Source organism: Oculina patagonica, chromosome 10 (assembly GCF_052425735.1).
Source record: "Oculina patagonica isolate OP01 chromosome 10, crgOcupat, whole genome shotgun sequence".
In the NCBI taxonomy this organism is placed as follows: Eukaryota; Metazoa; Cnidaria; class Anthozoa; order Scleractinia; family Oculinidae; genus Oculina; species Oculina patagonica.
In genome coordinates, this window is record NC_135767.1 from 12,994,983 (window position 1) to 13,018,201 (window position 23,219).

The window sequence follows — 23,219 nt, forward strand, 5'->3', positions numbered from 1 at the left end:
TATGGGTAATTTCATTTACAGACCGCTGGACAAATGTTTGCTTTTCTCCTCTTCCATGTGATTTTGTTGTCAGAGCCGAGAGTAACTTACAAAACGCCTTAATTTTGCATTCTAGCCTCAGAGAATTGTCAAAATGAATATTAGGTGTGCAACGGTAAGTTTTACTTATGTCTGTGTTAAATCGGTGATTGTAAATGAGGGATTTTGATCTCTACGACAAGCTGAAAACTTCCTCGAATTTCCGTCTCAGTTGCTGTGTATGATTTGTACCTTTCACAAGTTATAAATTAATTTTTCCTTTCTTGTTGAACTTTCAGCCTGAAGATCTTATGAACATGCAGCACTGTAATTTGCTGTGCCTTCCTGAGAATTACCAGATGAAATATTATTTCTACCACGGTTTGTCGTGGCCTCAAGTGAGTTTTAAACTTTCTGGATAAGACACCTCTACAAATGTAGCATTATGATATAAAATCCTCAGAAGTATATCTTTTTTATCAGGTAAAGCTGCGAAGAAAGAGGGAAAAAAGTTTTCTCTCTGGGTGTCACACTGCTTCACCCCTGCCTAATACAGTTAAGATCTTAGCTCACTACAGCTGTGTACATGTAGCTATAATATTTGTACACAATGGTGGATTGCAAAGGCTGTACATTGTGTACTTGTAGCCGGGGGGGGGGCACCCTCTGTGTTCTTGGGTGGGGGTGTGCCGCTGGGAATTTAAAGCTCCTACCCTATACCAGATCGTATTCAGCTTATATTTGCAACCCTTTACTAGACTAGACACCGAAGATCCCTACCCTATCCCAGACTTGCATTTTTTACAACTGTTTTACTGTCAGTGTTTTAATGGAAAACCATCTGTCAACAACGATGCTGCGATGATTTTATTTAAGGTTAGGAAAACCTCTTTCTCTTCTAAGTTTCTATTCCAATTCTGGACTTAATTCGTGATACCACCGATCAGTTTCCAGGCAAATGCTACCCTTTTCTAGACCAAAACTCTTTCCTGTGTGAAGCCAAAGTTCAAGAGGCTCATTGAAAGAAACAAAGCGAAATACATTTATAACATCTCACATGCTACGTACTTCTTTGTACATGTCCAAGCAACCTAAGGACCAAAGTGGTTCCCAGACTTCTCCTGTCCACATAGAATGCCTTGCGAATATTCTCCTCAAATCGCGTACTCGCCATCTTTTAACGATCTTTCTTTTGTTTTCTTACTGAGATTTTTTATAATTAAAACATAAGCTCCCATCCCTAATATATCTAAGTACACTGTCTCTGGACACTAAGCACCCTCATGAGCTCCTACAATAAAATAAGAACAATAAGAACCTTGAGTGCTAAATTAAATGATTTGGGAACAGTGTGGGAGAGGGTTAGCAGGGATTTCAAAACGTTTGGAAGTAGGCGTCAACAAGTGATAGAGTAGACGGCTGTGACAAGCCGATTTTGTTCCTCACAAGTTGATTGCTATGGCTAAAGAAACCGGTGACATAAAAACAAGTAGCCTGTGGAACTCGGGCAGGTGTCGGCTTCTTTTGAAAACCCTGGGGTTAGGCTGAAATGATTATTATTGACAGTCATCTTAAATTAGTTTGTTTTATCAATATAATCAATTCAACAAATAGACTCCTGAAGGTATATTATATTTATTTAATAACATTTATTAACTTTTCTTTTCAGTTGTCATATGTTGCAGAGGATGAGAAAGGAAAGATTGTCGGATATGTTCTTGCAAAAATGTAAGAGAATTGAAGTGTATTGCTTCTTGCTTGCTTGAAGTTTCTTACCAGTTTGAGGTGAAACTCATTTAGGGCTCGAGACTAACGGTAGCCAACTAGCCAAAGGCTACTAAAATTTAGGTTTTGACTACCAGGTTTAGCATTCTTACTAGCCATTTGGCTAGTGAAAAACTCGGAAAAGTCAGCTGTTCTTGATAGAAATCAATATACCTGACTAGTGAAAAATTACTTTTGGCTAGTAAAATCTGACATGTCACTAGCCAGTAAACCAGTGAGTTAAAAAGTTAGTCTAAAGCCCTGCTCATTGACAGCTTTGACATACCCAGCAAATTTTAACTAATTTTAAAATTATGATATGCAATGCAGATACAAGTAAAATCCAAGTTCTGAAAGTGAAATTTTATCAGTTCTTTTGGGGATGAAGAGGGTGAGGGTGGCTTGGGGATTGCTTCTTTCAGAAACTTATGGTGCATTTACATGTACATTACTTTTTACGCATTTTCAATAATCAATAAAAATAGTTATGTTTTATAGTGCACAAACTGGTTTAAATTTTTTTAACTAAAATCATGTTTAGTCACAACAGTCATGTACAGAAACACTTATACAATAACTGAGCTATTGTGTGTGTTGTGATTGGTTGATGCCTGTCATCTATTAGAGTACGGACGCACAGATGACGTCAGGGTGTAGTGTGACTCGCGAGCGAGATCAGAGTTGTCGGCAAAGTTTTTTTAAACTCGCGGGGCCACAACAAAGCAAAAACGTTCAGCTTAGTACACGTAATTACAATTCTACAGTGAGAAATAATACCCCAAGCATCGTTTACCTTTCCAAGCATTTAACTGAGCTAAGGGACTGGTCAATAAGTACCAGGGGGGGGTGGGCCGGAGCAATTGAAAAAGTGATGGTTCGAAAATTTGTGACCCACCCCTTCCTCCTGGCTCAAAACTGATTGACCCACCCCTGGTAGGGGGTTAAAAATTACATGACCCACCCCCTTTGCTAAGGAACCAATCTTTTCTTTATTATCCGTTAAGGGTTGGAGGTTTTTGATTTGGCATAAGTTTTTAAAGTGCAATTCCCTACACAGAACACCCTGATTTTCCCTGATGGACACTGCTGTTCCATGTACGTCTTTACCCTTTTCTTAACACAGCAAAGAAGAATGAATTTATCACTTCTTATACTAGTCTGTTGTAAGTTTTCCGCATATTTCTGTGTAAAGTCCATGGGAAAATTTGGACACAAACATGCGAAACCTGAAACAGTATGTTATATTATTTCATAAACAACTATTGAAGAGTTCATATTTTTACACAGAAATTGATAACAGAAACTACAACCACTGTCCATCATTCATATTAATTTTGCAAAGTGTTTGAGTTTACTAGTATTAAAAGGCTTAAAGCCCAGCGTGAATCTATGCAGGTTGAAGAGTGACAGGCAAACCTGATGTTATGATCACAAACCATCTAGGGGGGTCAGGGGGCATGCTCCCCCGGGATATTTTTATATTTGAGCCTTCTGAAACTGCTAAAAATTTATTAAAAAATGCTCACACAGAAAAATTTATCAATTTTATATACTGATGAATACAGCTGTTCTTGGAACTATAACAGTTTAAAGTTAGTGTATAAATAAGATGACCCACCCCCTATGTGTAGATCAAAATTTCATAACCCACCCCTTTTCGAGGGCTCAAAAACTGATGACCCACCCCCTTTCTGCTCCGGCCCACCCCCCCCCCCCTGTACTTTTTGACCAGTCCCTAAACAAGCTTGAAGAAGACAGTGAATTATTCAAGAAATTATCAAAATCCGTATAAAAGTGTGTTGACGATGTTGTACAGTTGGACGGCGCCACGGGAATCAAATGAATGGCGATTGAACGCTTAGGTTAATGCTTAAGTAATACAGATTTGAACAACCTTCCGAATCGGAATAAAGGTTAGTTTTTTCATTGACTTTCAATTTAATATTGTTCTCTTTATTTAATCGGTTTAACAGTGCTTCGTGGAATGAGAAACAACTTAGCTCACCAGTAGCAGCATTGCTCACACTGAAGTGTACTGAAGTCTTGTGTTATACATATAAAACAAATAGATTCCATTTTGCCGTGCGTCTGTTCAGTTACAGATCACAGAAGACGTCAAAATGTGGTATGAACATCAGTGACCCATCACTGGCCTAGTGCCCACTCGCCTAGCGGTTCATGGGCCACTTTTTGTTCATACCACATTTTCACATCATCTGTGATCTATAACTGAACAGACGCACGGCAAAATGGAATATATTTGTTCAGTATACATTAAAAATTTAATGATAATTTTGATTGCTTTTTTAGGGAAGAGGAGCCGGATGAGGCTGTCCATGGACACATCACCTCACTGGTATGAGAATAAAGCACATTGTACACTATACAACTTATTTTACCGTTACAGTCGAAGCTCTCGTAAGCGGACACCCTCGGGACGCGAAAAAAGTGTCCGTAACTAGAGCTGGCCGCTTACGAGAATGGTTCTTGTTAGCGGCCACTAGAGGTGTAAGGGATAAATGGCCGCTTAAGGGAGCTTGTCGAGCTAACAATAACCGGAAGGACGTGGATGACGAAAAAACAAGCACTGAAATATTGTACTGTTATTACTGTAAAATCATTGTGACCAACGGTGATGGGGGTTGTCCGCTTACGGGAGCTTAAAAACTGTCCGCGACCGCTTACGGGAATGTCCGCTTACGAGAATGTAAAAATGCAGAGTTTGTATGGGAGTTAAAACGGGGTTTGCAACAAGGCGGCCGTAAGTAGAGCTGTCCGCTTACGAGAGTGTCCGTTAAGAGAGATTCGACTGTATACAATATATGATCTTGCCATTTTTATAGACAAAATTTATTTTACAGCCTACAGCTGTAGGATACATGCTGCACCAGGAGTAGTGTCCTCTAAAACATTGAATATTTTTATTTACCTTGCAGGCTGTGAAACGGTCCCACAGGAGGTTAGGTTTGGCTCAAAAACTTATGGAACAGGTACTCATAATGGTTTTACAATTTGCTTCATTATTTATCGCAGACTTCAAGGTTGTCATTTCAAAGCAGGGTTTTGGTTACGAATTGTAATAGCAGGAGAATGATTTAAAATGATTCTGAAAATAATATTTTTAAAAATAATAAAACAGAAAACAGGGTGGGGGTGGCCCCTGGTACTGACTGAAACAAATAATTAGACTTCACTACTCAAACAATTAGGTCAAAATTCCATTTCATTTGATTGCAAGAATGGCAGTTATAATTTTTTTCAGCTGGGACTTAATTTGTTAACTTTCTTAGCCAAATTCGATTTGTTTTTAAATTTTGTTATTCATGAATACAGCTTCCATGTTTTTCTTTCCATGTTTAAGTGATATAAAGCATCTGTTTAAATTGCTAGGCTTCTCGTGCTATGGTGGAGTGTTTTAATGCACAGTATGTCTCTCTTCATGTAAGAAAGAGGTAAGTGAAATTGTTTTACCGTAAAGACTCCTGTATAAGCCGCACTCATAGATAAGCCACCACCACCACCACCACCATCACTTTGTTTACCCTCGGATTTGAAGAGTAGCTTATACAGCTAATATCTCCGAGGATTTCACAGTAAGAACAATACAACGGGCAAAGACCAGACCACAACACCGGGGACTCCATGCCCTACTCTTTACTATAAGCGTGTGGGTTCTTTTACGTCCCCTGCTGACCATAACACTGAAAATGCAGGAGACGGGGCCTACGGTTTATCGTTCTTATCCGAGAAGACTAGAATATCTAACCATTTGCATTTGCAGATGTTATTGCAAAGGCAGCATATTCTCCTCAGTTACCATTATTCTCCTCACCCCAACTTTAAAGCTTGATTTTGAGAAAAAAATATAAACTTGAAAACTTGAAATCCCAATACCTTTTAAAAAGGATGCTCCTTTGACGATATATTGTCTTTATTGCTAAAGTCCGGGAGCGTTGATCGAAATACATTTTAAAGTTAAAAACGCATAATAAAGCAACAATAAATTATGCCTTATTTAGTACTGTCATCCGGTAGAGGGGGGCTTATATCCGGGTGGGGGGGGGGGGAGGGGGCTTATAATTGGATGTATTTTTTTGTTTTCAGGTAGGTGGGCTTATAACCGGGGGGGAGGGGGATTATAAGTGAGGTGGCTTATAACTGGAATTTTACGGTATGAGTTTTGTTCACTTGGCCACAATGCAAAGAGCCTCACATTCACAATGTGTAAAAATGGTTACTTACATTTTCTCCTGTGATAAATAATAATTATCAATGGGCATAGCTGAGGGATAGTTTAGTACTGGAGCAGTTCCATGCAGAAGCTATTCTCTGTGTTGTTTTATGGCAAAAATCCAAAACACAATTGTCTGTAGATTACACCCGCTTTCAGTGTTACATGCATAGCGGCTTTCTGTCGACATCCATCTTTCGAGGTGCTAAACAAACAACACGGATGGAAATCCGCCAATCACAGCCCACTAGCATGACCTTCTGACCTTTTCGCACATTTGCATGAAACCAACAACGGTATGTATAGGTTTTGATTGGCTCCTTTCAAACAGCACGTCGAAAGACGATGTAGAAAGATGATGTTGAAAGATGGATGTAGAAAGATAGCTATGCACAAAACACTGAAAGCGGGTGTAAGTTAGGCTTACTGCATTCACTGTACATCTACCAAGATGGCATTTTCTGATCACTGGGCTGTCTTTTTTCAACAGCAATAGAGCGGCCCTTCACCTTTACAACAAGACACTAGGTTTCAGGTAAGCCACATTTGAAACAAACTCAGTGCGGCGTTTAGAAGGTGACAGTGATCTAAGTATTGTTTTGCAGATTTTTAGGTTTAAAAGGAACAGTGTTAAATGTTGTTAGGTACAGCCTAAAAGTTTCAAGAATCCAAAGTGATATTGACTTTTTTGTGTCCTGTGAAGACGATTGCTGTCTGCAGTTACTTCCTTGCTTAATCCTCTTCATATGTGTCTGCACATAAAGCCGAGTCTGCAGTTAACTGGTATACAATTTGTAAGCGGAAGTTCGAAATTGGTTTTATCCACAGACTTAAAAGCTAGAGTCACCTTGTACAGCACAATTAACAACTTATCACATGAAACTTCTGCTCAATAGCTTTCATTTGAATGGTCACATGCTACTAGGGTGTTATCCTCAGACTTTTAAGTTAGAGCCACCTTGTACAGCATAATAAACAGTACCACACGAAATTCTGCTCAATAGCTTTCATTTGAATGGACACACAAGGGTTTCATCAACAGACTGAAAAGTTAGATTCACCTTGAACAGCGTAATAAACTGAGTACCACATAAAAGTACTGCTCAATAGCTTTCATTTGAATGGTCACACACAAGGGTTTCATCCACAAACTAAACCGTTAGAACCCCCTTGTCAAGCATAACAAACATCTGCACTCCATAAAAGCACTAGCTTTATATTTGAATGGTCACTTGCTAGGGTTTCATTTGCAGACTTGAAAGTAAGAACCATCTTTTACAGCATAATAAACAGTAGCACAAGAAAGCACTGCTTAGTGGCTTCTATTTAAATGGTCAGACCGTAGATGAGACCTGTAAGGTTACTCTGGACTTTGACGCCTAACTTCCCTTGCTTCCATTTTGTCCACATCAATCAAGTGGCTCTTTTGTTTGCATTAACAGTATTTCTGAGATTGAACCAAAGTATTATGCTGATGGTGAAGATGCTTATGCCATGAAGAGAGATCTCACTGGTCTTAAGCTAGAGGTTAGTGTTTACTTCTGTACTGTTGGGGTCGGGGGGGGGGGGCGCATACGAGACAAATAAAAATGCAACTAGCTAGATGGGAGGCATGGTGGCCTAATGGTTAGTGCGCCGGACTCTGGATCGAGCAGTATTCTTGAGCCCTGGCCAGGGTCACTGTGTTGTGTTCTTGGGCAAGACATTTTACTCTCATAGTACCTCTCTCCACCAAGGTGTATAAATGGGTACCCGCGACACAATGTTGGGGGGGGGGACCCTGTGATGGACTAGGTTTTAATGATTCTTAGTTTTTAATTCCATTTATACAGCTTAGCTATTTTATTTGTTAGTATTTTCTTATATCACTGATGTAAATTTTTTAAGTAAATTTCACTTTTTAATCATATTTTACTGTAAAGCGCCATGATCGAGCCATGGATATGGCGCTATATAAATCTTTTATTATTTATTATTTATTTATCTATCCCATTCAACTTGACCGGGATAAGCTCCGGCAATTTGGGCCACATGGCTCAAGGTGTCCCCTTTTAGATAAAAAAAGTCAAACTAGAAACAATTTAATTTGAAACCTTATGGAGCAAGATCTTTCTCTGTGGCAGCCTCCACGCTTTGAAATGCTCTGCGATCTGATACCAGGAACAGCTCTTCAGTGCCTGTTTTAAAAATAAACTTAAAAATCTCCTTTCTTATAACTTTTATATTATAGCTTTTTTGTAACTTTTCGGCCATTTTTTTTTTTTACTTTTTTAAAATTTATTTACAGTAGTGCTCATTTACAATATTTTTTATGTTATTCTTGTAATTAAAAGCGCCTTTAAACTTCCATTTTTAACCACACCTTTCACGCTATATACACCAGTCATCACCCCATTGGGTAAAGAACTAGAAGACGTTTATTACAAGGCCCTTATTACTAAAGGCCCAAAATAATCCAATTTAATTAGTTCTTAAAATACACCTTGTTACATTTGTATTCGCTCTTTTTAGGAGAAAGTTGCTGCTGTAAAAGATCTAGAAGCACTAAGCCTTGAGGACCAGCATAAAACTGCGGAGGAGAAATCTTCCAAGGATAACAGCCATGATCATCCATGTGAAGCCAGTCACAAATGCTCTCACTCGCGACATGTAAAGGAACATCCTCCCAGTCGCTGCCCAAGAACCACGCTTGAAGAGAAGACGGATGACACAAATGAAGGGTCTTAGCAGTGGAGAGATCTTGCAGTGTTGTGATTTATGTATCGAAATATTGTGCACTTACCCGTGCAAAACTTAACCCCTTTTGTCCCAAGAAAAACATTTGAAGATAAAAAAAATATTTTGCAGAGTATTAAAAAACAAACAGTGCTACCCGAACGTGCAGCTCAATAGCTTTCATTTGAATGGACACACACTTCATCTTGTACAACGAAATAGAAAGGACCACATGAACATACTGCTCTCTAGGTCAGGCAGGACACACAAGGCGACAAGTCACAGCGACAGGTCTCTGCGACAAGTCGCTCCGTGTGTACTACCTTATTACATGAAATTTTCGCGACACTTTAATTTCGCGAATTTCGCGATTCCAAAAAAATCGCGAAATTAAAGTGACTCGAACAATAAGTGTCGCGAACAAAACATGACGCGAAAATTAAGTGACTCACATTATGTCAATAATTAAGAAAATATGAGTTAGTGCCACTGAAGGAAGGAATTATCAATCTAAATGGATGTTGTCGTCAATTGACTCAAGAACAATAACTCATGCACTTACAAGCATAACCTACTTGTAGACATTAACTGCTCTGTTGTAGCTATTGCCGAGATTTTGTCCAACCCTCGCTTTTTTTTTGTTAATTTTGACGCTATTTTTTCATTAATGAAGTCGTTTTGTAAAGGAAATGTAAATTGTGTCTTACTCAAAAACGCAAAATTAAAGTGATTCAAAATACAAAATTTTCGCAAAATCGCGAAATTTAAGGTCGCGAAATATGTGCATCTCAAAATCGCGAAATTAACGTGTCGCGAAAATTTCATGTAATAAGGTACTTGAAAACAAGCCGCTGCGACAAGGCGCTTGTTCGGTACACGCAGCGAATTTAGAAGTGTGGGAATGTGAACTAGTTTTCCAATTCAATATGGCGAAAATACATGACGCTCCATCGTTTGGTTAATTTATATTTTATCGCAGCGACTTGTCGCAGAAGTGTGCACACGCTGCGACAAAGCTGCTTTCGCTCATTTTGTACAAATACAAACTGGTTTGAATTCGTGCCACTGATCGCAGCGACAAAATTCTGTCGCAGCGACAAAGGTTGTCGCAAAAATGCACCATGTCACATGAGGCAACAAGTTGCAGCAACTTGTCCTCGCGACATGTTACGCGACTTGTCGACTAGTGTGTCCCGACCTTATAGCTTTCATTTAAATGGTCACACACTAAAGGTGAAAACCACCTTGTAGAGCGTAATCAAATGCATCACATTAAAACACGATTTGAGTTTTAACTATTTTTAATAGAATGATCCGTTACTTATTTGGTAGAATAGAAACCGGGAGTCTTTAGTAAGAGTAAATATGTACCTATAGCTCCTACAGTTATTTCTCATAAAATAGAAACTTCCGTTAATCATAACCTATGGTAGCCCATAAAATAGAATAAAGTTTGTTGAAATGCAAAACAGTTCTGAAAATTGTTACAACAGGAATTTTCCGTTCTTTTCAAAAGGTGTGGACGCAAGAGTTTTCAAGGGGTGTAACTCATTCCTAAATTTGGCAGCTTAAGTTTAGCTTGTGGAGCGGATCCGCCGTGTACTCCTGTTTTTACTCCTTTAGGACCTGGTCAAATGGTAACGCAAGTGGGCGCAAATAATCACCAGATGAACTTGCGTACAGACGCGTTGGCTGGCCAAACGAACTCGCAAGTGCACGGTAGTTGTCAAAAAAGCCATTTCATTGCGACTGCGCGCACTGCAATTCTGTACTTGAAGTGAACGTACAGCAAGACTTGAATTGAGTTCGTTAGGTGGCCAGCGGTGAAGACTTGAGTGCAAATTTGACCTCGACCAAAGTGAAAGCAAGTCAACGCAAGTGCACGCACGTCCTAGCCAAACGGAGACGCAAGTTGAAAACTGGCGTATCCGTTTGGCAGGCCTTTAAGGTGTGTTACACAGGACAACTTCCAACAACGATTTTTCGCGCAACATTTCGCAAAACAAATCGTTGCAAGTTGTCCCTTGTAACACCGCCTTTAGAGGTATCAATGTAAATAGACTTAAAACGGACGAAAACCTGGCAAAAATCATTCCGCGACCGGTTGGTTTTTATTTTCGAACTGATTGCGGAAACAAGATTTTTCAATTTTTACGCCTAACGGCTAGTTTTTTCAGTGGCTGTTTTTCGCCTAACGGCTATTCTATCCTATCCCATTCCATCCAATCCCATCCCATCCTACCCTATCCTACCCCAACCTACCTTACCATACCCTGTCTTGTCCTGTCCTACCCTTATGTCCTAGTGTCAGCTCGAAGCTGTCGTTGTATACTGTGCTGCAGAGAACACTTAATCTGATCTGTCAAGTTTACTGTAAAGTAACCAATCGTTTTGTCTTTGATAAACACAAGATTCGGGTCGAAACGTGTGTCAACTTGGGGTGTGGCTCTCATTCTCAGGCCCTCATTCTGCGCTAAAGGCTCCATGTGATTTGTCAAGTTTACTCTAAAGCAACTAATCATCATGGCGGGGTACATTGTGGGTTGCTGAACATCGCATGGCCGAAACTGCAACAAAAATTTGCCATTGTTCTGCTGTTTTGAATTGACTAGTAACTTACTTTCTATAGAGCTAAAATGGACCAATTCTCATTGTGGAATAAATCAAAGGTGCTTTGTTAGCCCACTCGTGAATGAGAATACTAAATGTATTGGTGTAGAGCTATGAAATGATTCTGTCTTTTTGTGAGCGGCATGTTAGTATAGAAGTTGTTTGAAGGGAGATATGATCACGTTGGTTCCTTGTGTTTACAGCGGACGCGGGTAATCCATTCATTTTTTTTTTTAGGACAATCTATTTTACAATTTTATACGACGTCTTTTTTTTCTTTCTCCTTTTGTTATGAATCTATTAGAGATGCAAATCAAGTACTATACAGTATATTATTAAAAGACAACAAAATTCGTCAGTTTGGCGAGCTTTTTTTTGATAAATTATTTACGTATCATGACTATCGATTATCGTACAATACGCTTGGAACTATAAAACATTCAGAGACTGCTAAAATTGGACTTTATTCATACAATTGTCCTGAAATCAACCTTTTAATACCCAACACAGTCGCAGTCCACAGTTCGTGCCTGCAAAATCTAAAAATTTCATGAAAACACGGAATATCACTAGTGCTTCGAAGATTTTCATATTTTCTCTAAGATTATTTCTTCTATTTGTCATGTGAAATTCTTAAGAGCTATAAATCGAGCCATTCGAAGAAGCTTAAACTTTGAACCTACGGTATCGGTCAGCGGGATAAGAACATTACAAAGAAATTTATATGCTAATTTTCAGGGCAAATGACACGCAAGTCGAAGTGGTCTAGCTGTTAAGCGTTTGGTCTTGAGTACCATAGTTGATGTTAAGAGTCGCCGGTTCAAACCTCCGAGGGGTGAAATTTTTTTTTACGACAATCTTTTTTACAATTTTATACGACGTCTTTTTTTTTCTTTCTCCTTTTTTATGAATCTATTAGAGATGCAAATCAAGTACTATACAGTATATTATTAAAGGACAACAAAATTCGTCAGTTTGGCGAGCTTTTTGACGATAAATTATTTACGTATCATGACTATTGATTATCGTACAATACGCTTGGAACTATAAAACATTCAGAGACTGCTAAAATTGGACTTTATTCATACAATTGTCCTGAAATCAACCTTTTAATACCCAACGCAGTCGCAGTCCACAGTTCGTGTCTGCAAAATCTAAAAATTTCATGAAAACACGGAATATCACTAGTGCTTCGAAGATTTTCATATTTTCTCTAAGATTATTTCTTCTATTTGTCATGTGAAATTCTTAAGAGCTATAAATCGAGCCATTCGAATAGGTTTTATACATACAAGCCATTAAAGTTAACAGCCAATAATTTAATGGATAAATTATTATTCATAAATTAAAGTTAACAGCCCATCGACCGACCGACCGACTGACTGAGTGAAAATTTGCATATCACTTTCCATAACCATACTCGTTTCATTACATTCACGAGTAAAAATAATCGTCGGAAACGTGTATTTAGCATTGAGCATCGTGGCCAAAATCATGGTGATATCAAGGATTTATTGGGTTTAAACAAGGTGCTGTTGCTCCTAAACGAGCACGAGCACCTCCCGTTTTTATTTCAAAGTTTAAGTACTATAACATCAACAATCAGTAGGCAAAATTTGACAAAAATCTCAGTGCAGGTTCTATTTCAGTGGAATAACCAGAAGGGTTTAAAATTACTGAAATAACGCATGGAAAATTGGCCAATACCGCAAACCCCAATGTCCCCTCCGTCATGTGATGAAGCAGTTAACTAAAAGATTCGAGTTTAAACGTCTTTCAACTGAACTGATACGGTGCTGATTCTCTGCTAAAAGCACTGCATCTGATTTTTGTTTACTCCAAAGTAACCAATCATTTCGTCTCAGATTGGAATGAAGTTCCTGTTTTGAGCAAGCAAGCTGACGAGAAGCAATAAAAGGGAGTCTGCAATTCTCATCTCATCCGAAAGATTTGTCGTAAAGTATTGAAGGCAAGTTAGTCTGCAACAATCACGAGCGACTGAGCAAAACATGCGAGGCTTCTTCTCTTTTTTTCTTGTTGCAGTCAGTTTCTCGACAAGAACGTACGCCAACGAACTGCAGTCAAACGCTTCGACATCCAAATGCAAGGTAGGTACCGAATTTCGTTCAGGAACGTTATTAATTAACTGTGTGTCCTCGGGAAGCCTTAGGAAGCGCAAAAACAAGCAATTTTGTGTCCAAGAATTCAGCGCGGTTAGAAAATGTCTTGAGTTGACAAAGCAACGAGACAAACTAGGTGTATTTAAGATTGCATATCTGACGCCAAATTTTAAATAAGCTTTAGAAGAAAAGCTTGAAAACTTCAAATCCTAGCATGATAAATTTGCGCCTTTAAAGAGCAATTTACTTTTAATGGAACTAGAAATTAAAACTCGGAGACAGATATGTCACAAAAGAGATTTTCGCTGATTATTCAGTGGTAAAATTAAGTATCTTTGTGCCCTCCTCGAAGAAAAAACTTGGACACAAAGCCCTGTGTTAACCTTCCGACGTACAGTTGGGGGGGGGGGGGGGGGGTTAATGCCACCCCCTCGAGGTTTTTTCGCAATTTTGAAATGGGATTTTCTTTACATCATACGATGCTTAAACTTTAAGGAGGCTCGATGTAGTTTTTTTAGCCGAAGGGTGGTTGTTTTAAAAATTAAAATTATCTAGGAGGCCAATGTTCGATTTTTGCCAAAATACACCATAATGATCAAATATGACCAAATTTTAATTTTTTACCCGTCACTTAGTCACAAAGGTTACCATAGCAACGATTGACGTTTTCTTTTGTTCTCAAACAAGCTTGATTTTCTCGAAATCTAGACTGACTCTTGGTGTTTATTTTTTGATATGTTAAAGTTTAGTAGATTGACTAACTGTTGACGAAATTTTAGAAAAATCTGTAAGAGCGTTTTCAAGTAAATCAAGAATGAAATTTTCAGAAAAACACCGTTTTACTGTAAAATAGGCGCTTTAAAATTGTTTCGTATTATTTGAGCACAGTTACTCTCACTGAAATATAAATTCTTACACCATCAAAGACCATTAACTTAAAGCGAAAGACTTTTTGCTTTAATTTGTTAAAATATTTCGACTGCCGATTGCAGGAAATTATACGAAAATACCAAAAACTTCATTCTTGATTTACTCTAAAAAGCTCTTACAGATTTTCCTAAAATTTTGTGTACAGGTAGTCAATCTACTATACTTGAACATATCAAAAAATGAATGCCAAGAGTCAATCTAGATTTCGAGAAAATCAAGCTTGTTTGGGAACAAAAGAAAACGTCAATGAATGCTATGGTAACCTTTGTGACAAAATAACGGGCAAAAAATTAAAATTTGGTCATATTTGATCATTATGGTGTATTTTGGCAAAAATCGAACATTGGCTTCCTAGATAATTTTAATTTTCAAAACAACCACCCTTCGGCTAAAAAAACTACATCGAGCCTCCTTAAGAAGCATATGTCACCTGTGTGTCTTTGTTTTAGTGTTGCCATCATTACATCCAGGTTTGGCAGAAAAAAGTCATCTTTTTTAATTTCTAAGAAAATAGTGAAATTTAAGATGGCGAATTCAAAAGTTTAAAAGTTGACTTAAATGACTCAGAGCATGGCCGCAAGGCACGATCTGTTCAATTAAGAAAAACAATCCTTATACACTTTCATTATTCCCCAGTATCTCAGTAAAGTTTTTGTGGAAAAGATCTTAATGACATGTAGTGTATTTAGTGGGGTGCCTTTATGACACCCTTACTAATATTTTGCTTGATGAATATTGTCATGGCCATATAGCTCAGGCTACTTTAACTCATCCGTTAAGGACGGAGATTTATGGCTTATGGTAACAGCTTGTTTTTGTCTCAACAGCCATATATGCCAGGAGTGCCCGGCATCCCAGGAATTCCGGGAGCCACGGGGTCTCCCGGTAGAGATGGCTTCAAAGGAGAAAAAGGTACCAACGGAAAGCGGGGCTCACCAGGCGCTATAGGAAACCCAGGGAAAAGTGGCCCAAGGGGCCCGGAAGGAACCAAAGGAGAGAAGGGGGGAAAAGGAGAAATCGGTACAATGGGAATAAAGGGAAGTGCTGGTATCCCAGGGACCTCTGGCCTAATGTGCCCCAAAGGACCAAAGGGAGAAAATGGCGTCGGAACAAAGGGGGAAAAAGGAGACGCAGCAAACATTGACCCAAGACAGCTGGCTAACTGGAAACAATGTGCATGGCGAGAATACACGCATACGGACAACGGTAAAATAAAGGTTAGTAACCTGTTTGTTTATATCTACACTGATTTGACAAAAGGTGGACTCCGCGAACCGTGCTAGCGTCGGCCTTCAAGCCAGTCCCGCGAGAAAAAAATTGAGGTTGGTGGGGGGGGGGGGGGGGGCAACGTCTTGGAAGTTTGTGCCAGGTAGCTGAGTGGTAAAGCTAGCTGCCCTAGGGAGCCCAGGGTCAGGCGTTAATTGCTGGCTTGCTAGGGGGTTGGGCATAGTGGAGTTTTTTATATTTCGAAACGTCGTATCGACCTAAGGCAAAGTTAGTCAGCGCCCTAAGGATACGTGTATACCAAGCTTACTAAACAGAAACAATGACGTTTTAACGGATTACTTCTCTGCTGTACGGACACTAAAGAGGTCGTTTTCTACATGCAGTATTACAGTTTGAAGCTCTCAATTTTTGCTTTAACAAGCAAATACGGCCTTTTATTTTTTTAGTCTTGTTGCAGTTAGTAAAAGTTTGTTGCATTGTGCAAAGGTTTAGCTTTATTTAATATCTCAGAATTACTGGTGTCACGTTACCTCGACTTTCTACAAGACGGACACCATAATTGTATGACTTGAAGGAATAAGTGAATTATTAATGGTCAAATGAACAGAAATTTCGATTTTTTTTTTTTATTTTTTGCCCGTGTTTATTAAGAGCCAAATAAACATATCCCGAAGTTTCAAGGTAATCGGACATTGCATCACACAGATATTGCAAGTTGAAAAACGCTTTTTTAGGCCTTTTTGATCGTAGAGTGCTCGGAAAAATTGTTGGAAATAAAAACTTGTGACGTCATAATTGGTGTTTTTGAAGACGACTGCAGACCGATTCCGCAGACCGCACCTTAGAATTTAAATAAATGTGCTTAGTGACATTTCAAAGCAGTTATTTCGTTCTATTCGGCCGTTTTTCAGTTGATTGATTGTTGGTTGTTGTTCAGAGACGCGCACGTTGAAAATAAAATAGCTTAAAGTTTTGTTTGCTGTCGTTTTGCATATCATGTGTGAAACATAGGTAGAATGCACGCTGGTATGAAAACAAATCAGGAATCCCCATTGTTCTTTCTCATTAGCATTTGACGTTAATGAGCAAAATTATCTGCACGTTCGTTAACTATGCACGTGCGTTTTGAATCTTGGCACACTTCAAAGTCGTTCTTTACCGAATAACAACGTGAAATGACAAAATTCTGCGTATTTTGGACAACGTTAGTCACGACGGTTAATTTTGGTTTTTCTATTTGGGGTTTAACGCTCTCTTAAAATATTCAGCGGAACTAGTTCTTAAAGCGATAAATAAGCAGAATACGTCCGGAAAGTTGCGAGATTCTCAAGTAAAATATAAATCCGTGGGGGGGGGGGGGTGGCTACTCAAAAGCGTTTTGTACGGGGAGGCTCCGCGCCGAAGACCAACCCATTACCCTTTTATAAACCATTTTGACAGAAAAGGCACCCATTTAGTATTCCTTTTACTGAAAAAGGTACCCTTTTCATATACCGTAAAGACAGGACAAATTCCGAAAACAGGAAGTCTTGATGCCATTTTTATGTAGCGCTTAACAAATTTAAATGATACCTCTATAAGGTGCGTCTGTTCGAAGTGAAGGGCATCTGGTACCGGCAGACTGTCAAGTTAGTACAGTTCTATCGTACCTGCATTCGCTCTATCACTGAATATGCCTGTCCAGTTTTCAATGAAAGTCTACCTGCGTATCTTTCTCGTGAGCTAGGAGCAGTGCAAAAGAGGGCGATGCGCATCATTTTCCCGTTTTTTACGTATGAAGAAGCGCTCGACAAGGTAAATACCTTAATGAGCGATATTCCTACCCTTTTATATACCTTAGCTGGCGAAATTCCTACCCTTTTATATACCTGAAGCATGAAAAAGGTACCCCTTTCGGGCGGAGCCTCCCCGTATAGGCCAATATAGGGAGTGCCCCCCCCCCCGAGATATAAATTCATTTTCCCCCAGAGGTTGTCGTTGACTTTGCCGTCGGTGCAGTCTGCGGAATCGGTCTGCGGTCGTCTTCAAAAACACCAATAATGACGCGTCAAAAACTCGTTACATTCCTTCCATTTCAGTGTGCAGTCATTAAAAAACGTTTTCGTGAAGCCTTCGGAAATCCGTATTTTTTGCTGCATTTCACGCTTTAAGACTCGGAAAGCAATTTTTTTTCTTAATTTTACACAATAATGGATAGTTTTAGCGCTTGGTTGGTTAAAATGGCATTTTGAAGTTTCTGTTCATATGACCTTTAAGACAAATCAGAATACAATATTTCTTTCCTTGAGAACGCCCAAGTTAGCAGGGCCACTGTTTTTGCAAACTGAGAAACAAAACCCACGACACGAACTGACACTAGCTAGTCAACTGATGTTTCCCTGCCGGGTTCTACTAAAAACTGGCATGTCTATTTTCGTGAATTCGTTGAATGACTCGTTTATTGATTGATTGATTGATTGATCAAACGATCGATCGATCAGTTGATTGATTGATTTATTGACTGCTTGAATCGATTGGTTGGATTACATCCACTTAATAATTAGATGGTTTTAAACTTCTTATTTGTGCGTAATTCTTTCGTAAGTTGAACCACTATTACGATTCTGAATAATTTTCGTATTTTTCTGCTTCAGGAATGTTCTTTTAACAAGCTACACAGTAATACGGCGCTTAAAGTCTCCTACCAGGGAAACATTCGCCTCGATTCTATTGGTCGTTGTAACAGATGGTATTTTAAGTTTAATGGCAATGAATGCAGTGGTCCCATGACGATCGAGTCAGTCCTTTACAATGGCTTGGATCGTGGGATTATGTTAATCAACCGTAATGATTACTTCGAAGGCTATTGTGAGAATCTCGCAACGGGCACGGTTAGAGTTGAGTTCTGGGTAGGCACGTGTACCGGGGAAAAACATGGTGACGCTCACACAGGGTGGAATTCAGTGTCCCGGATAATGATTGAAGAAGTACCGCCATCCCAGTAGTGCCGTTGAATGAATGAAAACTTAATTTACCCTTGGTATTATGAAGCGTGTTAGAGCTCTAGCAAGTAACGCTAATGAAACCGAGTAAATAAAATACATGAACAAAGAATGAATAAATAAATAAATAAATAAATACCTTATTACATGAAATTTTCGCGACACGTTAATTTCGCGATTTTGAGGTGCACATATTTCGCGACACTTAAATTTCGTGACTTTGCGAAAATTTTGTATTTTGAATCACTTTAATTTCGCGTTTTTGAGTGAGACACAATTTACATTTTCTTGGCAATATATTTTGACATGTCTTTGAATTATATAAAACGACTTCATCGAAGGAACAATAACGAAAATTAACAAAAACGCAGGGGGTGGACTTAATCTCGGCAATAGGAACAACAGAGCAGTTCTCACAATGTCTACAAGTGAGTCAATTGACGACACCTCCATTTACATTGATTACTGACATATGCGAGTCACTTAATATTCGCGTCATGTTATGTTCGCGACACTTATTGTTCGCGTCACTTTAATTTCGCGATTTTTATTGGAATCGCGAAATTCGCGAAATTAAAGTGTCGCGAAAATTTCATGTAATAAGGTAAATAAATAATCAGAACTGAAAAAAGATATGAAGCTAAGTGCATGACCACTATAAACAACATTTTTTTTTATTATTTTTTTTAAAACGTAATCCGACAGGACTTCAAGTATTATTGGACACAATTATGTACCTAAATTATTCACATCGTATTGCAAACTTTTGTGTTACTGTTTCAAATATCTTATCAAAAGAAATTTCTAACACCAAACATCAAAAACAAATTTCGAAGTTCCACTGAATTCCACTGAATCGCTTAAAAGACGATTTTTACAAAATAGCTACACGCGAGAGCTTACCTATAGCTTACATGGTTCGTGTGAACTTTGAAATTTATTTATTGAGGCTCTGATAAGAAATTGTTGATGACATTATCACGGATAATTGCATCTTTAGCTTTTAAAACTGTCCAACTAAAATTAACATTACTCGATTTTTTTGATGGATTCCGTCTTAAGTTTATGCGCATCCCTACTGCGCATGTATTTCAGTTGCCGTTCCGCTCGCTTCGCTTGCAATTTGCTCTCTTAAATGGTCGGTGACCCCTACTTTTTTCGACGTTTTTGCTTGTTTACAAGCTAAAAACGTAGAATAGGGGTTATGTGGACAAAATTTGGAACCACATATTTGTAAACTCTCAAGGGACTTTTTTAATTTCTCAAGGGACTGTTTTAATTTCTCAAGGGATTACTTTCCGCTGTGGGTGATCACTTGCGATCTCATGGAAAAAACGTGACTTGTCACATTTACAAACGTTATATAACAATTTTAAAAGTGACATGTCAGCTTTCTTATCTCAACGCACGTGTGTCTGAAAGGCGATCTATAAAAAGCGTCGCACAAACAATGGATTGCGTAACTAAAACACGAATAAATAATCACTAGCACTTACATCGTTTAAAAATTACAAACGTCAAAAATAAACCATACCAAAAAACTCGCTCTTTTCAAAGATATTATTGAAGTTAAAACAAATGCAAGAGATGGGGGCTTCTTTTAGCTTAGGAGCGGTTAAAAATTAGGCCAAATGTGGTCGCTACATCAGCCTAGGTCGTTAGGGACGAGACCTCGCGTTGACAGAAATGTCAGAAATGTTGCATGAATCGGCTTTACAACATGCGATCGTATCTACGCAGTTCGAGTGGAATTTCAGTCAAAGACAGCAAAATTCTTTCATATTTCATCTTCAAATATAATTCGAAAGCATTCACTGTATATATGGCTTTTGTTTAATCCTGAGTCTTAATATCCGACCCTCGCAGAGCCTAGACAAAACGCAGCTTGAGTGTAACGATTTGTTTACGCCGCAATTATATGCGCAATGTTTTCTCCGACAGTAGTCGGAAATATCCGTATTTTTTTTCGTGCTTTTTCGTGGAGCAATCGTAACGATACGGCCTTGAACACATTGAACAGCGGTCTACCTATAACAATTCAAATAGGGCGTCACAAAAACAAAGCGTCGAACGCATATTTTGCTGTTTCATTTGCTAATTTCGCTGCCGTAATCGACTGCCTCGAAAGGTCCTTGCAATTTTAAAGCATAGAATTGTCAGATCTCGCTGAAATTTGCACTGTTTATTTGTGTAATGTTAAAGGGACTGTGTCACGAATGTTAGCCAAATTAAGGCATGGTAAAATGACCTTCAAGTTTAGTGAAATATAAAAATAACCTCCTAAAACAGTGAAGGGACATTTCGATAGCACAGTAAATACAAAAGAAAGTACGGATGGCCAGAAATGACGAAGATTGAAACGGATTGCGATATGGGTTTTTTTAAAAATGGTCCGGCGGAACAGTTTTCAAAGTTAATCTCGTTTGCTTGTAACTTTAAATTTTATCGCCCGGGAGACAAAATTGGATACAATGAAGCTATGGTTTTGTCATTTAGATACATAGAAGTAATTCCTTTGCAAACATTAGGATTCATAGCGAATATTTAGGAACACTAAATAAAAAAACTTCAATCAGCCGTGACACAGTCCCTTTAAGGAATATGTGTATAAATACCCGGCGCGAACGAGCCATTTTTGACAAAATTATATGGCTGCATTTCCTCCGCGAAGATAGGAAATTGTTAAACTAAACTACAAAGAAACTGTAATGATAAGTTCGAAGAACAATGCACAGGATAAACCTTCGACTCATACTTCATGCAAAAACGTCGATATCTCGAAGAGACTTTGATTTCTTTATGGACTACTTTTGTTAATTGATATATCTACGTTTTGTGAGAAAATAAAAACAATCTATCGAGTTGAAGTTTAATTTTTTTGTCACATTTACGGTTTGAATCTGATTCACTCTTTGAGCTTTCCTTTCTGCCGTACGACAGTTTCAAATTCGTTTTTTCAAGGTTAAATTTTACAAAAAGATAGCAAAGCTAGGAATTATTTACGCAACAGACGCACTTCTAAAAAATTTGATGAAGATCGTTCGCCTCCGTTTACTCATCTTCGATGTTTTTAACAATAAACCCTGCAAACCAAGCTGAATTACCGTGCGCCAGTTTTCAAAATTAGGGTAGTTTTCCACACGCTTTTTCTCTGAAACGAAGTCGGTGACCCCAACTTTTTTTCGAATTTCTGACACAAGTAACTCATTATCTGACCGCAGCAAAAAAAATTTAAGAAATCTATCGAGTAGAAAATTTTGGCGCGAACGTCCTTAAGTTGTTAATCCTCTAAAACGGAGTGATAACAATATATAAAATTTAGCTAGAATTCCTTATATATTCATTTCATAACAAAAAATTTGCAGGCAGGTGAAAATAAGTGTTTCTTAATGTTTTTTGATGGTTTTATTCTTGGTTTTATTCATATTATTTAGGTTTACAAGTTTCCAAAAGTTAAAGATTATGATCGAATACTGTGAAAAGAAAAATGTTATATCAGACTAAAGCTGCGGCATTAAAACTTATTGCTTTATTTACATTTACTTTGTGATCCTGGTCTCTCTGCATAATAAGATAAATGGTAAAGTCACACTCGAGCCGAACTATCCTACTCTTCTTGAGATTGTCCTACTCCCCGTGCCATAAACTAACTAGGAGTGTTGCTAGCTCCCCTTCCCCCTGGAATGCTATTCCATATAGATAGTTTATTAATACCACTTCGCAACCTAAAAGGTTGAATTATGTCATATTTACAAATTTATAAAGCGAAAAAACTAACGATAAAATGTAAAAATATTTAAAGAACTATACAAGAGTGATTAAAATCCAAACTTAAGTACATTAGAGACAATAAAACTATTTCTAAATCTATTAGTCTTAAAAACAGGGTTAAACTGGCGTGACTTTCTGAAGTTATAACTACTTAGATTCCGTGGGGGCAGTAAATTCCTCAGCCTACTGTCATTGTTCTCTAAAATATTGTTAAACAATTTTTCCGTCAGGGCTTGTCTTCGACCTGACAGAGTGACTAGACTTGCCTTGTCGAGCGCTTCTTCATACGTAAAAAAACGGAAAAATGATGCGCATCGCCCTCTTTTGCACTGCTTCTAGCTCACGAGAAAGATACGCAGGTAGACTCTCATTGAAAACTGGACAGGCATATTCAGTGATAGGGCGAATGCAGGTACGATAGAACAGTACTAACTTGACAGTCTGCCGGTCCCAGAAGCCCTTCACATCTGCCTCCTGCAGATACCTAATTAAGTGTCTCGCCCAAGAACACAACGCATTGCCCGGCCTGCTTAATCCAGAGTCTAACACGTTTACAGTTAGGTCCCCGCAAATCCCACGCTTTTCGCCGCGTTTTCACTGCATTAGGGTGGGTCAGGATGATCGAAATTATTCATTTACATATTTAGTGTTTCTGCATCTATAAGAGTGCAAAAATTATATCAGAATGCATAAAATAGCGGTTCATTTTTTTCCAATAATTCGGCGCTCAAGAACAGTAAAACATATTACACAGAAGGCGAACAACAATGATCGACAATAGTCTTTGAGACGGTTGGTTGAAATTAGCCATGTTCGAAACGAGCAGGGGACTGGGTACGAATATTCAATTTC

General features: G+C 38.5%; 4 protein-coding genes across 5 annotated transcripts in view; 3 read left to right on the top strand and 1 right to left on the bottom strand.

The window, feature by feature from the left end:
- The window catches only part of LOC144629195 (mediator of RNA polymerase II transcription subunit 20-like), a 316,942-nt gene that overhangs the window by 247,264 nt on the left and 46,459 nt on the right, over positions 1 to 23,219 (bottom strand). The gene's annotated exons all lie outside the window — the stretch shown is intronic.
- Positions 14 to 10,197, top strand: LOC144629190 (N-alpha-acetyltransferase daf-31-like). 2 transcript variants are annotated; one of them, XR_013566312.1, is made up of 10 exons: positions 14 to 154; positions 318 to 416; positions 1,688 to 1,746; positions 4,093 to 4,138; positions 4,719 to 4,772; positions 5,173 to 5,234; positions 6,504 to 6,548; positions 7,456 to 7,540; positions 8,525 to 9,044; positions 9,562 to 10,197. XR_013566312.1 is itself a non-coding variant. In XM_078487406.1 (9 exons), exons 1-9 carry the CDS (start codon positions 134 to 136, stop codon positions 8,738 to 8,740), a joined length of 687 nt encoding a protein of 228 aa, XP_078343532.1. In that variant the 5' UTR covers positions 14 to 133; the 3' UTR covers positions 8,741 to 10,197. The 2 variants fall into 2 exon arrangements, 1 of the variants encoding a protein (XP_078343532.1); XM_078487406.1 differs by having other exon boundaries at positions 8,525 to 10,197.
- The window catches only part of LOC144629070 (uncharacterized), a 46,637-nt gene continuing 36,660 nt past the window's right edge, over positions 13,243 to 23,219 (top strand). Inside the window, exon 1 of the mRNA XM_078487245.1 lies at positions 13,243 to 13,446. Within this exon, the coding sequence (XP_078343371.1) occupies positions 13,348 to 13,446 (99 nt within the window). The 5' untranslated portion in view covers positions 13,243 to 13,347. The remainder of the gene's footprint in view (positions 13,447 to 23,219) is intronic.
- Positions 15,180 to 18,599, top strand: LOC144628699 (collagen triple helix repeat-containing protein 1-like). The gene is made up of 2 exons (XM_078486827.1): positions 15,180 to 15,605; positions 18,249 to 18,599. The coding sequence occupies exons 1-2, from the start codon at positions 15,180 to 15,182 to the stop codon at positions 18,597 to 18,599; spliced, it is 777 nt and encodes a 258-aa protein (XP_078342953.1).